Here is a 23933-nt window from a genome sequence, read left to right as displayed (position 1 = left end):
CTCTGCCCCCCCCCCCCATGTCCTTGTCGGTAATTGTTTGTTGTAGTGCTTGTGCACGGTATGCTGGTATTTACCGGGAATTGTTTAACCCATTGATTGTATTATTCTGTTGACGGTGGTTTATGGTTATTAAACACAACCGTTGTAAATCCGTTTCCGCTCTCCTGCGCCTGACTTCTCTGCAACCAGTAGCATCGCATTACAGAATTACGGACCAATACTATGGCGTCAGCAGGAGCAGGTACCCCGGGTATAGGGGTGGAGGAGAGCATCCGGGAGCACGCAGCAATGCTCCAACATCTTGGCACCGCCATGGACCGCGTTGTCCAGCCAATGGACCGCTGGGAGTTCTTCCAGCGCCTCCACCAGCACAACCGAGGTCTCCACTGAGTGCCCCTCTTCATCCTGGTCCCAGTGGGAATCGTCTCTCCCTTCCCCAGGAATACGATGGGAAGGCTGCAAACTGCCAGGGGTTCCTTCTACAATTGGACATATACCTGGCCACCGTCCACCTGGCTCCGTCGGGCCGTGAGAGGGTGTCCGCCCTCGTCTCGTGCCTCACCAGGAAAGCCCTGGAGTGGACCAACGCCGTGTAGAGAGAGGGAGATGCGGCGTTGGACCAGTTTGAGGAGTTCACCCACCGTGGTGAACGGCTCTTCCATCTGAGGCAGGAGACGAGGAGCGCCCAGGAGTTCGCCCTGGAGTTTAGGACCCTGGCTGCCGGCGCGGGATGGAATGACAGGGCCCTGATCGACCAATACCGCTGCAGTTTGCGCGAGGACGTCCATCGGGAGTTGGCCTGCAGAGAAACCACCTTCATGTTTGACCAGCTGGTGGACCTGTCCATCCGGCTAGACAACCTGCTGGCTACCCGCAAGACGTTCAGATTGGGGTCTGGTGGTTCCATCCCCCCGCACCCCCTCTCCGATATCTATGGAACTGGGAGGGAGGGTGCACAGGGAGACCGGAGGGGGTTCCAGCTCGTGCACCATCTGTGGCCGCAGAGGTCACACCGCCGGTCGGTGCTGGGTTGGTTCCTCTGGGAATCGAGGCAGCAGGCAGGGCACTCTGGCGTCACCTTAGGTGAGCCGGCACCATTCTCACCCAGAGCTCTCTGTTGCTCATACGTTTGTCTATGTCACTTTTTCTGAGTTTTCCCCGCATTCCCAGCATAAGGCGCTCGTCGATTCAGGCGAGGCTGGGAACTTTATAGATAGATAGTTCACCCATAGTTTAGGGATCCCCATTGTTCCCGTGGCTGTGCTATTCCCCGTTCACGCCTTAGATAGTCGACCATTAGGGTCAGGTTTGATCAGGGAGGCCACCGCTCCTCTGGGCATGGTGACGCAGGGGGGCACAAAGAGAGAATTAACTCTCCTGCATTTCCCATGGTGCAAAGCCCACCCTGGTTAGTTTGTCATGACCCCACTGTTTCTTGGCCACAGAGGGCTCTCACGGGGTGGTCGAGGGAGTGATCGGGGAGGTGTTTAGGGATTTCCGTTGGTGCTACTACGGTGGAAAGTCCACACCAGGTCTCCAACGTGCGCATTCACCCTGAATATGCCGATTTGGCTCTCGCCTTCTCTAAAAAAGAAGGCGACTCAATTCCCACCCCATCGACGGGGCGATTGTGCGATAAATCTCCTGGTAGACGCTGCACTTCCCACAGGAGTCACGTGATCTCCTCTCACAGGCAGAGACGGAAGCTATAGAAACATATGTCTCCGAATCCCTGCGTCAAGGGTACATTAGGTCCTCCACTTCACCCGTCTCCTCGAGGTTCTTTTTTGTGAAGAATGAGGGAGGCCTGCGCCCGTGTATTGACTATTGGGGTCTGAACCAGATCACTGTGAGGTATAGTTACCCGCTACCACTCATAGCCACAGCGATTGAGTCAATGCACGGGGCACGCTTCTTCACCAAACTATATCTCAGGAGCGCTTACAACCTGGTGCGTATCCGAGAGGGAGACGAGTGGAAGACGGCTTTCAGTACCACCTCAGGGCACTATGAGTACCTCGTCATGCCATACGGGTTGATGAATGCGCCATCAGTCTTCCAAGCCTTTGTAGACAAGATTTTCAGGGACCTGCATGGGTAGGGTGTAGTGGTGGTATATCGATGACATTCTGATATACTCCGCTAAACGCGTCGAGCATGTGTCCCTGGTTCACAGGGTGATTGGTCGCCTGTTGGAGCATGACCTGTACGTTAACGCTGAGAAATGCTTGTTTTTCTAGCAATCCGTCTCCTTCCTAGGGTATCGCATTTCCACCTCAGGGGTGGAGATAGAGAGTGACCGCATTTCAGCCGTGCGGAATTGGCCGGGTTTGCCAACTACTACCAGAGGTTAATCCGAGGTTTTGGTCAGGTGGCGGCTCCCATTACCTCACTGCTGAAGGGGGGCCCGGTGCGTTTGCAGTGGTCAGCTGAGGCGGACAGGGCTTTTAGTTACTTGAGGGCTCTGTTTACCTCGGCTCCCGTGCAGGCCCATCCAGATCCCTCTTTGGTGTTCATAGTGGAGGTGGACGCGTTCGAGGCTGGAATAGGAGCGGTGCTCTCTCAGCGCTCGGGTGGCTGTGACAAGGAGAAAACTGAGGACGGATCAACAGCATTATAGTTACTCCACAAAACTAACCTAATTGGCAGAGTGAAAAGAAGGAGTAATAAAAATATTCCAAAACATGCATCCTGTTTGCAACAAGGCACTAAAGTAATACTGCAAAAAATGTGGCAAAGCAATTCACTTTTTGTCCTGAATACAAAGTGTTATGTTGTATTGGATTTGCCCCAAACATATTACTGAGTACCACTCTCTATATTTTAAAGCATAGTGCTGGCTGCATCATGTTATGGGTATGCTTGTAATCGTTAAGCACTGGGGAGTTTTTCAGGATAAAAAAATGTATGGAATGGAGCTAAGCAAAGGAAAAATCCTAGAGGAAAACCTGGTTCAGTCTGCATTCCAGCAGACACTGGGAAATGAATTCACCTTTCAGCAGGACAACAACCTAAAACACAAAGCCAAATGTACACTGGAGTTGCATACTAAGAAGACAGTGATGGTTCGTGAGTGGCCGAGTAAATTTTTTTTTAAATACATTTTTAATTCAGGCTGTAACACAACAACATTTGGAAAAAGTCAAGGGATATGAATACTTTCTGAAGGCACTGTATATGAAACTTTGGTAAACTTGAAATTATAGTTTGTGAACTTGATACACAGAAAATGAATGCAATATTTACCACACTGTAACTGAATATACAAATATTGAATTTGAATATTCAATTAAATTGAAATATAATTTTAAAACTGAATGTAAGTCATTAAATTCCATGTGAAATCATGAAATACTAGTCTTCATTTTTGAATTCAATTATTGAATTTTTGCATTACAAATTCAATATCTAAATGCAAATTTAAAAAATCTTGAATTCAAATAGATTTTCTGTTGGCAATGAAATCGCTCCTTAATTTCCTCACTACTGTCTGTCTGTCTGTCTGTCTGTCTGTCTGTCTGTCTGTCTGTCTGTCTGTCTGTCTGTCTGTCTGTCTGTCTGTCTGTCTGTCTGTCTGTCTCTGGAACAGCCTCCCTCTTTCACCTGTCTGTCTCCACTCAGACATTCTGGCTGCTGTTAGGTTCCCACAGAGCAGCCTGTCTCTGCCTGTCCTGGGGCCTTGGTGCAGACTGACTGGGAGGTCAAAGTGGGACGGCCTCTCCCTGCCCCCAGGGCAGACAGACTGGGAGGTCATGGTGGGACAGTAGGAAGCCAGGTAGAGCCTTGGGGAGAATAACCATGTCTCAGGTATTGACTGGCTCGCTATCTTATCACATAGAGAGAGACAGTGTGCCATAGAGAGAGCCTGTGTGCCATAGAGAGAGACTGTGTGCCACAGAGAGAGAGACTGTGTGCCACAGAGAGAGAGAGAGACTGTGTGCCATAGAGAGAGAGAGACTATGTGCCATAGAGAGAGACTGTGTGCCATAGAGAGAGACTGTGTGCCATAGAGAGAGACTGTGTGCCATAGAGAGAGTGTGTGCCATAGAGAGAGACGGTGTGCCATAGAGAGAGACTGCGTGCCATAGAGAGAGACTGCGTGCCATAGAGAGAGGCCGTGCCATAGAGAGAGAATGTGTGGTATTGTGTGTAGATGGGTGAGAGAAAAAAATCTATTTAATCAATTTTGAATTCAAGCTGTAACACAACAAAATGTGGAATAAGTCAAGGGGTGTGAATCCTTTCTGAAAGCACTGTATTTTGTCTGTATTCATGTGCATTTGTGTGTTTGTTATTGTTTTATGTATGTAAACATGTGTGTCTATCTACCTGTGAATGTTTGTGTATATTTGTGTGTCTGTATGCATGTGTGTGTTGGGAGGGGATAAATTGAGTGCTTTAGCCCCAGACTGGAGGCAGTGTGTGTTGGGAGGGGATAAATTGAGTGCTTTAGCCCCAGACTGGAGGCAGTGTGTGTTGGGAGGGGATCAATTGAGTGCTTTAGCCCCAGACTGGAGGAAGTGTGTGTGTGTGTCTTTATCCTGCACTGTCCTACTTAACGCAGCTCTGCTCTCTGATTCCGCCCTGCACAGGAGAGGAGTGTCACTCACCTCCCTCCCTTCCCCCTCCATCTCACCATCTGAGAGGGAGGGAAAGGACAGAGAGCAAGAGAGACAGACAGAGACAGAGACAGAGACAGAGAGAGAGAGAGAGAGAGAGAGAGAGAGAGAGAGAGAGGGGGGGGAGAGAGGAAAGGAAGAGAGTGAGGAAGAGAGGAGGGGAAGAGCGAGCAAGGAGAACTGTACAACCCACGGATGCAAACACTCGTCATAAACACACAGGCATATGCTCCATTGCATAACGCACTGCATTGCATTAATTAATTGTCAGTCAGGCAACTGATATCAACCATTCCATTTAATAACAAAGAACCTTTTCAATCTGCTATAAATCTAACAGAAGCTAACACTGAAAGTATACATGGACTTCATGTGTTGTTTAGTGAATTTATTGAACACTTAGCCATATTTAAAAGGAAATGTTGAGATCAAGCAGAATTATCAAGCAAAATCTATCAACATATCAAGAAAATTCTATTAATATTATGAACATTGGCTAGGAGATGACTGATCTTAAAGAATTTCTAAGCTCTTTGAAAATGGGACCAATTAGGTCTAGGGTAAACAACACATTGACAAGTCTGTTTGAAGCTGACCAATAGCGGACAGGCATCCTCCTTCCCCATGGAAACACACAATCCCGATCCCGGGGTGCATCTCCCTGCTGCCATGACAACGAGGAGGTTCTCTCTTCCTCTTTCAGACAGTGCATTCTCTCTCAAACACATTACAGCAGCAGAAGACTTCAGAGAGGTGCCTTGGGGTTACCTAGAGCAAGTTTACAGTCTCTCTCCCTCTCTCTCTCCCTCTCTCCCTCCTAGGTGGGACAACCACATATCATATTTTGGGGGGGCGATGGGGGACTGGTGAGGTGGGGTGCTGTGGGATTATTTAAGATACTCTTTGAAGAGGATGGGTTTCACGGCACAACCACACAGTGAGCTAGCCTGCTTTGCATAAGACATTAGATAATTATAGTGACTGGGAGAGTGTGACTTTAAGCCGCAGCACGGTTGCTGCGACGACAGCATGACATGGCCTACAACTCTAACGTTAACACGTTTACCCAGGTCACCTGAGAAAAGTATTTATCTGTACTCAACACTAGAGGTTGACACGGGAACAGGACTCCCGCGGGACCCGCAGGATTGCTAGTGTAGGGTTAATAAAGTTTCCTTAATAAGAATCAATAAAAAAAATATACTGTAATTTCCCCCCTCCCCCTTCAGTCGGCTCATTCTCCCGCGCCTCACTCCAGTTGTAGCCAGTCACTACTTTACCTCAGATGCCGTATAATAAGAGTCTGGTAGTGTAACAGAATAGCTTCTGTCCCTTTCCTCGCCCCAACCTGGGCTTGAACCAGGGACCCTCTGCACACATCAACAACAGTCACCCACGAAGCATCGTTACCCATCGCGCCACAAAGCCCGGTTGCGCAAGGGGAACAACCACTTCAGGTCGCAGAGCGAGTGACGTCACTGATTGAAACGCTATTAGCGCGCACCACCGCTAACTAACTAGCCATTTCACATCGGTTACAGTAGCAGCAGTTGTGATGTGTGTGTAGCATGAATGTATAAGAGTGTGTGTGTGTGTATATCACTGTGTGTGTATGCATGAGTGAGTGCATGTGTGCTAAGGTGTGGAGAATCAGATCAGGTGTTCAGTCCAATTTAAGTGTTCAGCAGTCTGATTTGCTTGTAGATAGAAACTGTCTCTGAGCCTTTTGGTATCAGACATCATGCTCCGATACCGTCTGCCCAATGGTAAGGGATAGAACAGCTTGTGACTGGGGTGTGTCGGGTCCTTGGTGATACTGCTCGCCTTCCTCGGCACCATTTCGACTAGATATCCTGGATGGGTCAGAGCACGGTCCCAGTGATGTACTGGGCCGTCTTCACCTGCTGGAGGGCCTTGCAGTCTTAGACGGAGCAATTCCCGTACTAGGTCGTGATGCAACCAGTTAGGATGCTCTCGATGGTGCAGCAGTAGTATTTGGAGAGGACCCTCAGGCCTACAACCGTAGTGTCGTCAGCAAACTTGTTGATGGAGTTGGTGTTGTGCAAATACACGCAGTCGTGAGTGAACAGGGAGCACAGCAGAGGACTGAGGACACACCCCTGGGGGGGACCGTGTGTTAACACTTAGTGTGAAGAAGGTGTTGTTGTCAATCCTCACAGCTTGTGGTCTGCCTGTCAGGAAGTCCAGGATCCAGTTGCAGACGGTGGTGTCCACACCCAGGGCTCTGAGCTTGGTGTTGAACTTAGAGGGAACAACAGTGTTGAATGCTGAACTGTAGTCAATGAACAGATTTCTCGCATAGGTGTTCCTCTTGTCTAGATGTGTTACGGCCATGTAAATAGTGATGGAAATGGCATCTTCTGTGGATCTGTTGGAGTGGGTCAATTGGAGTGGGTCCAGAGGCACTTCATGATGACCAAGGTGAGCACAATGTGGCAATAGTCATTTGTGCATATCACCTCCTTAAAGCAAAGTTGAAGATGTCCGAGAAGATGCCCGCCAGCTGGTCAGCACACACTCTGAGGACGCTGCCAGGGATGCCATCTAGGCAGGTGGCTTTGCGAGTAATCACTCTTTTGAGAGTTTTCCTCACGTCAGCCTTGGAGAGCGAAAGCACCTGGTAGTCCGGAGCAGCGAGTCTTCCTGGATGTATTGTCTGCCTCGAAGTGAGAATAGAATGTGCCAGCAAGCCAACTCCATCCCCTGGCATCAACTGCATCATCATCAACTGCATCATCATCTGTCATCGCCATCATCTAACTCAATTTAGGGGTCTGAGGTCGCTGATCTACTGAGGGAGTCCTGCTCTAGGGCCTAGGCTATGACCATGTCATCCTGGGTAACCCAAGTATACCTAGTAGGTTATAAGCTAGGTCTACTGTGTAAGCCAGGCCTACTATGTCTATGTTTGTTAATAAAAAAAATATATATTTAAGAGGACCACTATGCAAATACGATTTCTCCCTCTCTCTCGCTCCTCTCCCTTCCAAACGGAGCAGTTGATATGGCTACTCACACTATGGCATTGGTGGATACTCGCACTGCTCTCAGGGCAGGTCTGGCGCTTTTTGACTAGCCGAAGTGACTTTTCGTAGCGGGTTAGGAGAACATAAGCAGCAGGTTAGGATAATTAACGTGGCAGGTTAGGAGAATGAGGTTAAGGATAGGAAAAAGGTCAGGGTTATCTAAAATGCAAAAATTGGCCCCAACAAAACTTTAACATATCTAGCTAAAAACAGTCTTGGTTTCCACTAATGCAATTCTGCACACAGAGCGGGCGACAGACGGACGAGCAGCTAACGTTGGAAGATATTTCTGGTGTCAACCTCTACACAACACAAGTGGAAGACTGAGTAAACACTCTTACCTAACTATCACAGAGCAAAGGAGGTAGTAAACAACACTCAGACTGACTTGTCTACCATTTCTGTACCGATCTAGGATCAGTTTACACCGATGACAGTTCCGACTGCATAACCATTATGAGTAATAATGGCGCTGGAGGGGATGGCTGCCATTTTACCGGCTCCTAACCAACAGTGTAATTGGGTTAGTTTTTTCGCATTGTTTGTACATAATATTGCTGCTACCGTCTCTTATGACTGAAAAGACCTTCTGAACATCAGAACAGTGATTACTCACCTCAAACTGGATGAAGATGTTTTCTTTAACGAGTCCGACGCGAAGGTATTTTTAGTATTTTATTAGGATCCCCATTAGCTGTTGCAAAAGCAGCAACTACTCTTCCTGGGGTCCACACAAAAAACGAAACATCATACAGAATGACATAACACAGAACATCAATAGACAAGAACAGCTAAAGGACAGAACTACATATATATATCTTAAAAAGGCACACATAGCCTACATATCACTGCATACACACAAACTATCTAGGTCAAATAGGGGAGAGGCGTTGTGCCGCGAGGTGTTGCTTTATCTGTTTTTTGAAACCAGGTTTGCTGTTTATTTGAGCAATATGAGATGGAAGGAAGTTCCACGCAAAAAGGGCTCTATATAATACTGTACGCTTTCTTGAATTTGTTCTGGATTTGGGGACCGTGAAAAGACCCCTGGTGACATATCTGGTAGGATAAGTGTGTGTGTCAGAGCTGTGTGTAAGTTGACTATGCAAACAATTTGGAATTTTCAACACATTAACGTTCCTTATGCATAGTATTATGCATGCATAGTATTTATATCAGCCCTCTGATTACAATTAAGAGCAAAACGTGCCGCTCTGTTCTGGGTCAGCTGCAGCTTAACTAGGTCTTTCCTTGCCGCACTGGACCACAGGACTGGACAATAATCAAGATTAGACAAAAGTAGAGCCTGCAAAACTTGCTTTTTGGAGTGTGGTGTCAAAAAAGCAGAGCATCTCTTTATTATGGCGAGACCTCTCCCCATCTGTACAACCACTGAAACTATATATTTTTACCATGACAGTTTACAATCTAAGGTAATGCCAAGTAATTTAGTCTCCTCAACTTGTTCAACAGCCACACCATTCATTACCAGATTCAGCTGAGGTCTAGAACTTAACCTGTTGGGGCTAGGGGGCAGTATTTTCACGGCCGGATAAAAAACGTACCCGATTTAAACTACTCTTGCCCAGAAACGAGAAAATGCATATAATTAGTAGATTTGGATAGAAAACACTCTAAAGTTTCTAAAACTGTTTGAATGGTGTCTGTGAGTATAACAGAACTCATATGGCAGGCCAAAACCTGAGAAGATTCCATGCAGGAAGTGCCCTGTCTGACAATTTGTTGTCCTTCTGTTGCATCTCTATTAACATTACAGCATCTGTGCTGTTACGTGACACTTTCTAAGGCTTCCATTGGCTCTCTAAAGCGTTCAGAAAGCGGAATGACGTGTCTCCTGCCTCTGGGCAAAGTACAGCAGCAGAGTTTGTAAGTGGCCTGCCTGGGGACAGTGAGACTGAGATGCGCGGTCACGAGACTTCTCAATTTTTTTCTTTCACTCTTTGAATGAATACAACGTTGTTCGGTTGGAATATTAGCGCTATTTTACGAGAAAATAGCATACAAATTGATTTTCAACAGCATTTGACATGCTTCTAAGTACGGTAATGGAATATTTTTTATTTTTTGTCACGAAATGCGCTCGCGCGTTACCCTTCGGATAGTGACCTGAATGCACGAACAAAACGGAGGTATTTGGATATAACTATGAATTATTTGGAACCAAAACAACATTTGTTGTAGAAGTCCTGGGAGTGCATTCTGACAAAGAACAGCAAAGGTAATCCAATTTTTCTAATAGTAATTCTGAGTTTAGGTTGCCCCAAACTTGGTGGGTGTCAAATTAGCTAGCCTGTGATGGCCGAGCTATGTACTCAGAATATTGCAAAATGTGCTTTCGCTGAAAAGCTATTTTAAAATCTGACATAGCGATTGCATAAAGGAGTTCTGTATCTATAATTCTTAAAATAATTGTTATGTATTTTGTCAACGTTTATCATGAGTAATTTAGTAAATTCACCGGAAGTTTGCGGTGGGTATGCTAGTTCTGAACATCATATGCTAATGTAAAAAGCTGGTTTTTGATATAAATATGAACTTGATTGAACAAAACATGCATGTATTGTATAACATAATGTCCTAGGAGTGTCATCTGATGAAGATCATCAAAGGTTAGTGCTGCATTTAGCTGTGGTTTTGGTTTTTGTGACATAAATGCTTGCTTTGAAAATGGCTGCATGATTATTTTTGGCAGGGTACTCTCCTGACAATCTAATGTTTTGCTTTCGCTGTAAAGCCTTTTTGAAATCGGACAACGTGGTTGGATTAACGAGAGTCTTATCTTTCAAATGGTGTAAAATAGTAATATGTTTGAGAAATTGAAGTTATAGCATTTTTGAGGTATTTGTATTTTGCGCCACGCGATTCCACTGGCTGTTGACTAGGGTGGGACGCTAACGTCCCACTGGCCCAGAGAGGTTAAGGAATTATTCGTACCAAATACAATGCTTTTAGTTTTAGAGATGTTCAGTACCAGTTTATTACTGGCCACCCATTCCAAAACAGACTGCAACTCTTTGTTAAGGGTTTCAGTGACTTCATTAGCTGTAGTTGCTACACACATGCTTTGTTTAACGCCAGTGGCAGGTCATTGGTAAAAATAGAAAAGAGTAGTGTGCCTAGAGAGCTGCCCTGCGGTACACCACACTTTACATGTTTGACATTAGAGAAGATTCCATTAAAGAAAACCCACTGAGTTCTATTAGATAGATAGCTCTGAATCTACGATATGGTTGAAAAGCCATAGCACATACGTTTTTTCGACAACAGGTTATGGTCAATAATATCAAAGGCTGCACTGAAATCTAACAGTACAGCTCCCACAATCTTCTTATTATCAATTCCTTTCAACCAATCATCAGTCATTTGTGTCAGTGCAGTACATGTTGAGTGCCCTTCTCAATAAGCATGCTGAAAGTCTGTTAATTTGTTTACAAACACAATTTGTGGTCAAACACAATTTTTTCCAACATTTTGCTAAGAGCTGGAATCAAGCTTATAGGTCTGCTGTTAGAACCAATAAAGGCCGCTTTACCACTCTTGGGTAGCAGAATTACTTTGGCTTCCCTCCAGGCCTGACGACAAAGACTTTCCTCTAAACTCAGATTAAAAATATGACAGATAGGAGTGGCGATAGAGTAAGCTACCACCATCAGTAGCTTTCCATCTAAGTTGTCAATGCCAGGAGGTTTATCATTATTGATCGATAACAAAATTCAAACTTGCACTGCTTTTCTTTCATTATTTGTTTTTTCATGCAGCAATACTCACTGTTCGTTGTGGGCATATCCTGCCTAAATTTGCCCACTTTGCCAATGAAATAATCATTAAAATAATTGGCAACATCAAATGGTTTTGTGAAGAATCAGCCATCTGATTCGATGAAAGATGAAGTTGAATTTGTCTTTCTGCCCATAATTTCATTTAAAGTTTTTTTTCCATCATTCTTTATATCATCGATCTTAGCTTCATAATAAAGTTTATTATTTTTGCTGAGTTTAGTCACATAATTTCTCAATTTGCAGTAAGTCAGCCAGTCAGATGTGCAGCCATACTTATTAGCCACTCCTTTTGCCCCATCTCTTTCAACCATACAGTTTTTCAATTCCTCATCAATCCGTGGAGCCTTAACAGTTCTAACAGTCAGTTTCTTAACAGGTGCATGTTTATCAATAATTGGAAGAAGCAATTTCATAAATTCATCAAGTGCAGTGTCTGGATGCTCCTCATCAATCACATCAGACCAACAAATATTTTTAACATCATCCACATTAGGGTCACAACAAAATATTTTGTATGATCTCTTATTTACGATTTTACGCCCAGCTGTTGGAACTTTGGCTTTCCTAGATATAGCCACTCTATTGTGATCACTGCATCCAATGGGTACAGATATAGCTTAAGGACAAAGTTCTACAGCATTAGTAAAAATGTGATCGATACATGTGGATGATCTTGTTCCTGTAGTGTTTGTAAACACCATGGTAGGTTGATTAATAACCTGAACCAGATTACAGGCACTGGTTATGGTAAGAAGCTTCCTCTTGAACGGACAGCTTGATGAAAACCAGTCAATATTCAGGTGCCCAAGAAAGTGGACCTCTCTGTTTACATCACATACACTATCAAGCATTTCACACATATTATTTAGATACCGACTGTTAGCACTTGGTGGCCTATAGCAACACCCCAAAAGAAAAGGCTTAGATGTGCCAAGTGAACCTGCAACCACAACACTTCAGTAACACTTGACATAAGATCTTCTCTAAGCATTACAGGGATATGGCTCTGAAAATATACAGCAACACCTCCCCCCTAAGCATTTCTGTCTCGTCTATAAATGTTTTATCCTTGTATTGCTACTGATGTATCATCAAATTAATTATCTATCTAAGTGAGTCTCAGAAACGGCTAATAAATTAATGTTATCTGATGTTAGAAACTTATTGATTTAATGTACTTTATTTCTAAGGCTACATATATTAATATGGGTTATTTTCAGCCCTTTCCTGGGAAGCTTATCAGAGATAGACATAATACTGAAAAGAGCAGACAAAGCAAGAGAAACAAATATACATTCAGCAGTCCATTAATCAATTGGTGTGTGTGTGTACTGCTTTGTCGAGACAAAGCCAGAATCACCGTCATTCACGTGAAGAAAAGACGGAGAAAAAGGGGGAGGAGGGCAGGGTGCCTCGTAAGAATTTGGCCTACGAGTAGGTAAACCACCACTACCCTCTGTATTATTGGCCAACATGCAATCGTTGGAAAACAATCTACAATTAAGACTATCCTACCAACGGGACATTAAAAACTGTAATATCTTATGTTTCACCGAGACGTGGCTAACCGACGACACAGATATTATAGAGCTGGCTGACTTCTCCGTGCATTGGTAGGACAGAGCAGCTACGTCTGGTAAGATGAGGGACGAGGGTGTGTGTCAATTTGTCAATTACTGCTGGAGAGCAGTCAAATACTAAAGAAGACTTGAGATATTGCACGAACGGAGGTAGAATACCTCATGATAAGCTGTAGACCACACTATCTACCAAGAGAGTTCTCATCAATATTATTCGTAGCCGTCTATTTACTACCACAAAGCCGCCCAGTGACGCAAGCCTACCAAACAAACTAAATGCTTTTTATGCTCGCTTCGAGGCAAGCAACACTGAAGCATGCATGAGAACACCTGTTCCGGACGACTGTGTGATTGTTACAGATACAGGTATCCTGTGTATGTATCCTGTGTGTATTTCTTTTCTCTCCTTTTCCCCTCCTCACTGGTGGCAATCATCATTCCCCAATCAGCCGCTAATCTGAAGACACACCTCCTCCTGTTTCCATTAACCAATTACATCCCCTTTCCCTTGGTTTAAAAACCCATTCAGTTGTTTTCCCCAGGTCTCTCTCCCTCTCTCTTAGTATGCAGAGATCTCGCATTTGTTTTTGCAACTACATGTCACTTTGTCCGTTATCCTGTGAGTATTGTTTTGATATGGTGTTTGACTGTTTGTTTGAAGGTGGGAAAAGGGGGTACCAAGACAAGTCGCCCATGGGCATACACTACCCGTAGGTAAATATTGTCTAAAGAACACTAGTTAGAACTGGGCGGACCATCCTTTGTATTTTATTGGTTAGTGAGCTAGCTATTGTTGAAGCAGGTAGACAAGCTTAGGGGTGTTTTTGAATACTTATTATTTCTTTCCTTGGGTCCAGCTCAGCCCCTTTTCACCCCCCCCCCCCCCCCCCTTTACCGTGTGTTTAAAAATAAACCATGAGTGTTTGACGGTAGACTTAAGTTGTCTGTGGTTTTTGTTCTCGCTGCTCCTTTTCACTGTTATAATTTGTATGAGTTATGTTACGGGTCTCGTTTCCATCCCCCCTAGACTGCAGGGCCAATGGGATTTGTAACAGTGATGATGCTCTCTGCAGCAGATGTGAGCAAGACCTTTAAACAGGTCAACATTCACAAAGCCGCGGGCCAGACAGATTACCAGGACGTTTAGTCAAAGCACGTGCGGACCAACTGGCAAGTGTCTTCACTTACATTTTCAACCTCTCCCTGACCAAGTCTGTAATACCTATACGTTTCAAACATACCCTGTGCCCAAGAAAGTGAAGGTAACCTGCCTAAATGATTACAGCCTCGTTGCACTCGAAAGCCATGAAGTGCTTTGAATGGCTGGTCATGGCTCACATCAAAACCATCACACCGGAAACCCTAGACCCACTCCAATTTGCATACCGCCCAAACAGATCCACAAATGAAGCAATCTCAATTGCACTCCACACTGCCCTTTCCCACCTGGACAGAAGGAATACCTATGTGAGAATGCTGTTCCTTGACTACAGTTCAGCGTTTAACACCATAGTGCCCACATAGTGCATCACTAAGGACCCTGGGACTAAACACCTCCCTCCACAACTGGAGCCGCACCCAGGTAGTAAGGGTAGGCAACAACACATCTGCCACGCTGAATTTCAACACTTGTGCCCATCGGGGGTGCGTGCTTATTCCCCTCCTGCACTCCATGTTCACACACGACTGCGTGGCCATGCACGACGCCAACACCATCATTAAGTTTGCTGACGACACAACAGTGGTAGGCCTGATCACTGACAATGATGAGACAGCCTATAGGGAGGAGGTCAGAGACCTGGCAGTGTAGTGCCAGGACAACAACCTCTCCCTCAATGTGAGCAAGACAATGGAGCTGATCAAGGACTATAAGAAAAGGAGGGCCGAACAGGCCCCCATTAACATTGACGGGGCTGTAGTGCAGAAGGTCGAGAGTTTCAAGTTCCTTGGTGTCCACATCACTAACAAACTATCATGTTCCAAACGCACCAAGGCAGTTGTGAATAAGGCACGACAACACCTTTCCCCCTCAGGAGACTGAAAAGATTTGTCATGGGTCCCCAGATCCTCAAAAGGTTCTACAGCTGCACCATCGAGAGCATCCTGACTGGTTGCATCACCGCCTGGTATGGCAACTGCTCGGCATCTTACAGTAAGGCGCAAAAGAGGGTAGTGCGTACGGCCAGTACATCACTGGGAACAAGCATCCTGCCATCCAGGACGTCTATACCAGGCGGTGTCAGAGGAAGGACCAAAAAGTTGTCAAAGACTCCAGTCACCCAAGTCATAGATTGCGCTCTCTGCTACCGCACGGCAAGCGGTACCGAAGCCTCAAGTCTAGGTCCAGAAGGCTCCTTAACAGCTTCTACCCACAAGCCATAAGACTGATGAACTATTAATCAAATGGCCAAACAGACAATTTACATTGACACCCCCTCCTTTGTTTTTACACTGGTGCTACTCGCTGTTTATTATCTATGCATAGTCACATTACAAATTACCTCGACTAACCTGTACCCCAGCACATTGACTCGGTACCGGTACCCCCTGTATATAGCCTCGTTATTGTTAAATATCTTTGTTACTTTTTGATTACATTTTTTTACTTTATTTTGTAAATATATTCTTGACTCTTTCTTGAACTGCATTGTAAGTAAGCATTTCACGGTAAGGTCTACACCTGTTGTATTCGGCGCATGTGACAAATACAATTTGATTTGATTATTTGAAAACAACGCAACCATTCCTGGACCAGTTGTTATGAGAACGGAAAAGTAATTTCCCTTCTATAACCCCAAGGGGTAGTGGGAAATGCTGTAAGGTAGGTATTCCCAAACTGGGGTACGTGCAATGCAGTCGGGGGTACGCCAAATAAAAATCTGATTCACATTACAGGGCTATAAATTTGGGTGAGGTTTTTTTCTCGCCTGAGTAGCCTCGTTTCACTGGCAAAAATAATAGTGTTCAACGAAATAACACAATGTCAAATACAGATAGCCTAGTCAAATAATTAACATCCAATCACATTAACCATCACTCTCTCGTAGGAATTCCATTAACAGTCCATATGTAGCCAAACGTAGCTGCTGCTCATTCCGTTTGACCAAAAATTGATAAATGGTTAAAAAGAGTAAGGCCGGCGTCCATAGAGACACATACCAGCTCTACTGGTAGTACTGCTACTACCAGCAGTACTACACCTGCACCTGTCGACGACACAAGCTGTTCTGCTTCCACAAGCACATCCAATGCTAGCATCAGTAATTCTACATTTGTTGTTAACACAGCTAGCATGGACACTGACAGTTGTGAACTTGATGCAGCCGAAGAGCTACTGCCCCCTTACCCGGGAAAGCAGCGCACAACAGACAGGGATGTTGGACCATCAAAAAGCCGCAAACATGATGAGAACTACATTGATTTGGGGTTAATTTACAGTTGAAGTCGGAAGTTTACATACACCTCAGCCAAATATATTTAAACTCAGTTTTTCACAATTCCTGACATTTAATCATAGTAAAAATTCCTTGTCTTTGGTCAGTTGGGATCACCACTTCATTTTAAGAATGTGAAATGTCAGAATAATAGTAGAAAGAATGATTTATTTCAGCTTTCATTTCTTTCATCACATTCCCAGTGGGTCAGAAGTTTACATACACTCAATTAGTATTTGGTAGCATTGCCTTTAAATTGTTTAACTTGGGTCAAACATTTTGGGTAGCCTTCCACAAACTGCCCACAATAAGTTGGGTGAATTTTGTCCCATTCCTCCTGACAGAATTGGTGTAACTGAGTCAGGGTTGTAGGCCTACTTGTTCGTACATGCTTTTTCAGTTCTGCCCACAAATTTTCTATGGGATTGAGGTCAGGACTTTGTGATGGCCACTCCAATACCTTTACTTTGTTGTCCTTAAGCCATTTTGCCACAACTTTGGAAGTATGTTTGGGGTCATTGTCCATTTGGAAGACCCATTTGCGACCAAGCTTTAACTTCCTGACTGATGTCTTGAGATGTTGCTTCAATATATCCACATAATTTTCCTGCCTAATGATGCCATCTATTTTGTGAAGTGTACCCGTCCATTTTTGAAGCAAAGCACCCCCACAACATGATGCTGCCACCCCCGTGCTCCACGGTTGGGATGGTGTTCTTCGGCTTGCAAGGCTCCCCCTTTTCCCTCCAAACATAACGATGGTCATTATGGCCAAACAGTTCTATTTTTGTTTCATCAGACCAGAGGACATTTCTCCATGTGCAGTTGCAACCGTAGTCTGGCTTTTTTATGGCGGTTTTGGAGCAGTGGCTTCTTCCTTGCAGGTCAGCCTTTCAGGTTATGTCAATATAGGACTCGTTTTACTGTGGATATAGATACTTTTGTACTTGTTTCCTCCAGCATCTTTACAAGGTCCTTTGCTGTTGTTCTGGGATGGATTTGCACTTTTCGCACCAAAGTACGTTCACCTCTAGGAGACAGAACGCGTCTCCTTCCTGAGCGGTATGACGGCTACGTGGTCCCATGATGTTTATACTTGCGTACTATTGTTTGTACATATGAACGTGGTACCTTCAGGCGTTTGTAAATTGCTCCCAAGGATGAACCAGGTCTACAATTTTGCAAAGAGGCACTGAGTTTGAAGGAAGGCCTTGAAATACATCCACAGGTACACCTCCAAAAGAAGGCTTGACTTCCAAAAGACTCAAATGATGTCAATTAGCCTAGCTTTTAAAGCCATGACATTATTTTCTGGAATTTTCCAAGCTGTTTAAAGGCATAGTCAACTTAGTGTATGTAAACTTCTGACCCACTGTAATTGTGATACAGTGAATTAAAAGTGAAATAATCTGCCTGTAAACAATTATGGGAAAAATGACTTGTGTCATGCACAAGTCATTTCTTCATGCTAGCCTTCACTAGCATGAAAACTAAATACAGGCAGACTGTGTGTGGGAAATTATTTAAGACAGACTCTCTCCATTACAACCCAACATTGAAGAGTTATGTGCATCCGTTCAAGCACACCCTTCTCATTAACCTGTGGTGAGTTATTCACAATTTTTGATGAACAAATAAAAGTTTTATATGTAAGATGGCTAAATAAAGAGAAAAATTATTATTTGTGTCCTGGTCCTATAAGAGCTCTTTGTCACTTCCCACAAGCTGGGTTGTGACAAAAACCCACACTCATTCTTATGTTTAATAAAAGTATTGTATAGTGTGTGTGTGTGTGGCAGGCTTACAACGATGGCAAAAAACAACATTTGAGAGTACGCTGACACTGATGCTAGAGGGGGTACGCAGCTGGAGGTTGAATGTTTGAAGGGGTACGGGACTATAAAAAGTTTTGGAACCACTGCTCTAAGATATGTGTGATAAGGTGTACGGTATCGCCAACCTTGGAAGGAGGCTCCCTGGGGGAAGAACAGCCATCTACGGTGGCTCCTTTAGGACAAATTTAACCTTGCCATGGTGAAAAACACACAGAGCTGGGAGACTTGGAGCTGGCCACTGGGGAGGACCTGAACAGCACCCCAGCACTGTGTACCTAACAGTCTAACAACTCAAACAATAGTCTCTGGAAATAAACATCCTTATAATGTCCCAGTTAAATAGAAAGGATAATATGCAACATTTCCTCTTGAAAGATGGTGGTTAAAATGTACAAGGCCTCCTCCTCAGATAGACCAGTTGTTCCGAGCGGGCACAACATTAAAACACAAGCCATGTGTTATGGATGTCCGATCGTCATGGCTTTGCTCTTAGTCTGGCCTCTGTGGCCGAGCGGCTGGAACAGGAACAAACTGCTGAGTGAAGAACAACAACAACATCCTAAGGAGAACATGGCTGGTCTCTTTCTGGGTGGCTGAAGATCTACAATATTTATACCCTGTCCCCATCCCCTTGCAGCACAGTGGGTGGAGACTGGAGAGAAAGGGCCTGGCTTGGCTGGCTGCGAATTCCAGGGCTGACTGAGGAAACCCCATTGTTCATTATCCTCGACTGGGCCAGCCAGCAGAGGTAAAGAGAGAGACAGCAGTGCTGCTGAGTTTGGGTGTTAGTAGTATGATTAGTTATGTGAAAATTAAGCCATTTTATTCCCATACAAGCGCAATGAAAACATTGTGCTTTTTAATAAGGAGTAATATTTCAGGGGCTCTGAAAAGCCTTTTAAGGCTGGAACTTATGATGTGATCATCAGATAAAAATATAACAGCCATCAGATAATCAACTATGGCTGTTACCACAGTAGCACTGACTGAGTGTGAAACAACTAACCATAGAATCAACCACCACCATCCTGTGGCCCCAGCCAGCCAGTAGCTCCCAGATTTCACATCACATCACAATGATGCCTGCCTGCCTCACCTGGCTGCATTTCCTGTGGTCACCTGATTTCCTGGGGTTTCTGACAACAACATGAGAGACATTTAGCTAGTACAAAAACTAAAACAATACCTTGCCTGGGATGACAGCAAGTGACAACACCGTGAGTCCATCCAGTATGAAACAGAACAGAGCTCCTGTCTCCCCTAGCTTGTTAGTTAGGGGCTTTTATCATTCATTCCTCATTTGCCTTTCAATCCCTGCTCTGGGCTGCTAACCACACCACACTGACTGCCGTTTTAGTATTTAATCTGCAGAAGCTTCACCTCAGAAATACATAGGCTATATTCACATTGAAATGAAAAGGGACAGGAGGTCTACATAAACAGAGCTCTAAGCCTCCAACCGTGCATTGAAATATCAATACACACAAACATCTGGCAGAAATAGGGAGCTAGACGAAGTCGTGGGAGCCATGCAAAGGCAGTGACGGACTGAGTGTCACCACCTCGGTTGTTTTCTCCTCAGCAGCCGTGTACCTCCTCTTATGTAAGAGGCCAGACACTGACAGAGACAAATCCTGCCCACCAAATAGAGGGGAGAGGGGATGGCTCAGCCACTGCTGCAGCTCGACAACACATTTCCAGGGAGTACAGCCGACAGGGTATAGAAAACAAGCTTGACATTGTCTGTAGCTCTGCTCTCCAGTTAAAAATCTTGATTTAACCAACGCAGGCAGCACACTTCTCTATGGGAGCTGACAGTGGGTATTGGGCTCAGGACAAAATCTACCCGGTAAGGGAGCAAGTGGGGCACTTATATCTGATTGATTAATAGACCACTAATAGAGCACGCAAGTGTAAATGAGCCACATAGCAGATGTTTTTGAACTATTGATAAATTAAGTATTCAATCCATCTTTATTATATCCTTGAGTGAGTTACTACAACACCAGTGGGAGTGTTGACACTGAAGAGAGGAAGGAAGAAGGGGGAACTGGGGAATGGGAAGGGAAGAAGGGGGTAACTGGGGATGGGTGGAAGGCAGAACTGGGGAGAGGGAATTAAGGGGGGAACTGGGGAGTGGGAAGGGAAGAAGGGGGAACTGAGGAGTGGGAAGGAAGAAGGGGGAACTGGGGAGTGGGAAGGGGAGAAGGGGGGAACTGGGGAGTGGGAAGGGAAGAAGGGGGGAACTGGGGAGTGGGAAGGGAAGAAGGGGGAACTGGGGAGTGGGAAGGGGAGAAGGGGGGAACTGGGGAGTGGGAAGGGAAGAAGGGGGGAACTGGGGAGAGAGGGAAGGGGAGAAGGGGGAACTGGGGAGTGGGAAGGGGAGAAGGGGGGAACTGGGGAGAAGGGGGGAACTGGGGAGAGAGGAAGGGAAGAAGGGGGAACTGGGGAGAGAGGAAGGGAAGAAGGGGGAACTGAGGAGTGGGAAGGGAAGAAGGGGGAACTGGGGAGTAGGAAGGGAAGGGAAGAAGGGGGAACTGGGGAGAGAGGAAGGGAAGAAGGGGGAACTGGGGAGAGAGGAAGGGAAGAAGGGGGAACTGGGGAGAGAGGAAGGGAAGAAGGGGGAACTGGGGAGAGAGGAAGGGAAGAAGGGGGAACTGGGGAGTAGGAAGGGAAGGGAAGAAGGGGGAACTGGGGAGTGGGAAGGGAAGAAGGGGGAACTGGGGAGAGAGGAAGGGAAGAAGGGGGAACTGGGGAGTAGGAAGGGAAGGGAAGAAGGGGGAACTGGGGAGAGAGGAAGGGAAGAAGGGGGGAACTGGGGAGTGGGAAGGGAAGAAGGGGGAACTGGGGAGTAGGAAGGGAAGGGAAGAAGGGGGAACTGGGGAGAGAGGAAGGGAAGAAGGGGGAACTGGGGAGTGGGAAGGGAAGAAGGGGGGAACTGGGGAGTGGGAAGGGAAGAAGGGGGGAACTGGGGAGTGAAGAAGGGGGGAACTGGGGAGTGGGAAGGGAAGAAGGGGGGAACTGGGGAGTGGGAAGGGAAGAAGGGGGGAACTGGGGAGTGGGAAGGGAAGAAGGGGGGAACTGGGGAGTGGGAAGGGAAGAAGGGGGGAACTGGGGAGTGGGAAGGGAAGAAGGGGGGAACTGGGGAGTGGGAAGGGAAGAAGGGGGGAACTGGGGAGTGGGAAGGGAAGAAGGGGGGAACTGGGGAGTGGGAAGGGAAGAAGGGGGAACTGGGGAGTGGGAAGGGGAGAAGGGGGAACTGGGGAGTGGCAAGGGGAGAAGGGGGGAACTGGGGAGTTAGGAGGAGTGAGTAGGAGCATCTTACCTCTTATTGATGGGCCTCTCATCCTTCTCGTAGGGCTTGACGAACCATTTGCCGATGCGTACGAAACTACGGTTCATGAGACACCTCTCCAGCAGGTTGTGGATGGCTTTGAACAGGAGCGTCCTGCACTCATAGGACAGACCACTCTCCCACACACCGTCTTCCTCAGCTATAGAGACAGACAGAAAGAGAGAGCGATAGGGTTAGAGACAGGACAGAGTGATTTTTTAAAAGCAAATGTTTCATGTGTCTCGTCTTCATGCACTTTAGCATTTCCGTTGACATGAGATTAAACAAAAAAAGTCAAGCCTTCAGTTTGAAAAGATGAACTGCTGCAGAGACAGCAAGCAGCTGGTAAAACAGTTCAGTAGAGACACCTGCAGTGACCCTTAACTCCTGAAACAGCAGCAACTGCTAATCAGCTGCGTCAAACAATTTTTATGGCAATATTGGTTAACACTTTCCTGTTTAACAAACTACCATGACTATCTATTTAACCAGCATGTATTGGGCCTAATGTATGATTAATTCACTTGGCCTAATGCACAAAAGTGCTCTTCTCCGTCTTATCATTTCTACTCTGTCTGACAAGACTTAGTGGTTTACAGGAAATGCTACTGTTACGCTAACAACACTAACAGGTTCACACAAGGTTTGTGAACACATAAGATGGATCCTGACTCCTGATTGTGTCAAAATAGTAGAAGACCTGCCAACAACTTCAGATTGGCGGCACCCCACAACGGCGCGCGTACGACACCCACACTGCTCAAATCATAGGCAAATATACCTTTTTTTAACCTAATAATGATGTTGGCAGAAGACCGCCTCAGAAGGAATAGTAAACTATAGACTGTTTTGGTTACTTGGTAATTGGCTGCTCTTCAGTAGCTAGCTAGAAATATGTTTAAATGTACAATCAGGGCTTTCTCCTGGTGGTGCTGATATAGGCCTAAGGTTGGGTAGTGGGGAGGTCCGGAGGGGGTCAGTACTTTCCCCTGGTGGTGCTGATATAGGCCTAAGGTTGGGTAGTGGGGAGGTCCGGAGGAGGTCAGTACTTTCCCCTGGTGGTGCTGATATAGGCCTAAGGTTGGGTAGTGGGGAGGTCCGGAGGAGGTCAGTACTTTCCCCTGGTGGTGCTGATATAAGCCTAAGGTTGGGTAGTGGGGAGGTCCGGAGGAGGTCAGTACTTTCCCCTGGTGGTGCTGATATAGGCCTAAGGTTGGGTAGTGGGGAGGTCCGGAGGGGGTCAGTACTTTCCCATGGTGGTGCTGATATAGGCCTAAGGTTGGGTAGTGGGGAGGTCCGGAGGAGGTCAGTACTTTCCCCTGGTGGTGCTGATATAGGCCTAAGGTTGGGTAGTGGGGAGGTCCGGAGGAGGTCAGTACTTTCCCCTGGTGGTGCTGATATAGGCCTAAGGTTGGGTAGTGGGGAGGTCCGGAGGAGGTCAGTACTTTCCCCTGGTGGTGCTGATATAGGCCTAAGGTTGGGTAGTGGGGAGGTCCGGAGGAGGTCAGTACTTTCCCATGGTGGTGCTGATATAGGCCTAAGGTTGGGTAGTGGGGAGGTCCGGAGGAGGTCAGTACTTTCCCCTGGTGGTGCTGATATAGGCCTAAGGTTGGGTAGTGGGGAGGTCCGGAGGAGGTCAGTACTTTCCCCTGGTGGTGCTGATATAGGCCTAAGGTTGGGTAGTGGGGAGGTCCGGAGGGGGTCAGTACTTTCCCCTGGTGGTGCTGATATAGGCCTAAGGTTGGGTAGTGGGGAGGTCCGGAGGAGGTCAGTACTTTCCCCTGGTGGTGCTGATATAGGCCTAAGGTTGGGTAGTGGGGAGGTCCGGAGGAGGTCAGTACTTTCCCCTGGTGGTGCTGATATAGGCCTAAGGTTGGGTAGTGGGGAGGTCCGGAGGAGGTCAGTAATTTCCCCTGGTGGTGCTGATATAGACCTAAGGTTGGGTAGTGGGGAGGTCCGGAGGAGGTCAGTACTTTCCCCTGGTGGTGCTGATATAGGCCTAAGGTTGGGTAGTGGGGAGGTCCGGAGGAGGTCAGTACTTTCCCCTGGTGGTGCTGATATAGGCCTAAGGTTGGGTAGTGGGGAGGTCCGGAGGGGGTCAGTACTTTCTCCTGGTGGTGCTGATATAGGCCTAAGGTTGGGTAGTGGGGAGGTCCGGAGGAGGTCAGTACTTTCCCCTGGTGGTGCTGATATAGGCCTAAGGTTGGGTAGTGGGGAGGTCCAGAGAGGGGTCAGTACTTTCCCCTGGTGGTGCTGATATAGGCCTAAGGTTGGGTAGTGGGGA

At 46.2% G+C, this 23933-nt stretch overlaps 1 protein-coding gene across 3 annotated transcripts in view; it reads right to left on the bottom strand.

Moving 5' to 3' along the window:
• Positions 1-23933, bottom strand: part of LOC115154335 (mediator of RNA polymerase II transcription subunit 13-like) — a 143200-nt gene that overhangs the window by 88084 nt on the left and 31183 nt on the right. For 2 of the 3 annotated variants that reach the window (XM_029700461.1, XM_029700462.1), the window contains exon 3: positions 21641-21809. In XM_029700461.1, the coding sequence (XP_029556321.1) occupies positions 21641-21809 (169 nt within the window). Of the gene's footprint in view, positions 1-4610; positions 4640-21640; positions 21810-23933 lie in introns of those variants that run through there. The other variant, XM_029700463.1, reaches the window with a different exon arrangement.

This window comes from Salmo trutta, chromosome 19 (assembly GCF_901001165.1).
Source record: "Salmo trutta chromosome 19, fSalTru1.1, whole genome shotgun sequence".
Classification (NCBI taxonomy): domain Eukaryota; kingdom Metazoa; phylum Chordata; class Actinopteri; order Salmoniformes; family Salmonidae; genus Salmo; species Salmo trutta.
Note: the sequence above shows the minus strand (reverse complement) of the source record. Positions and strands in the feature narration are given on the sequence as shown.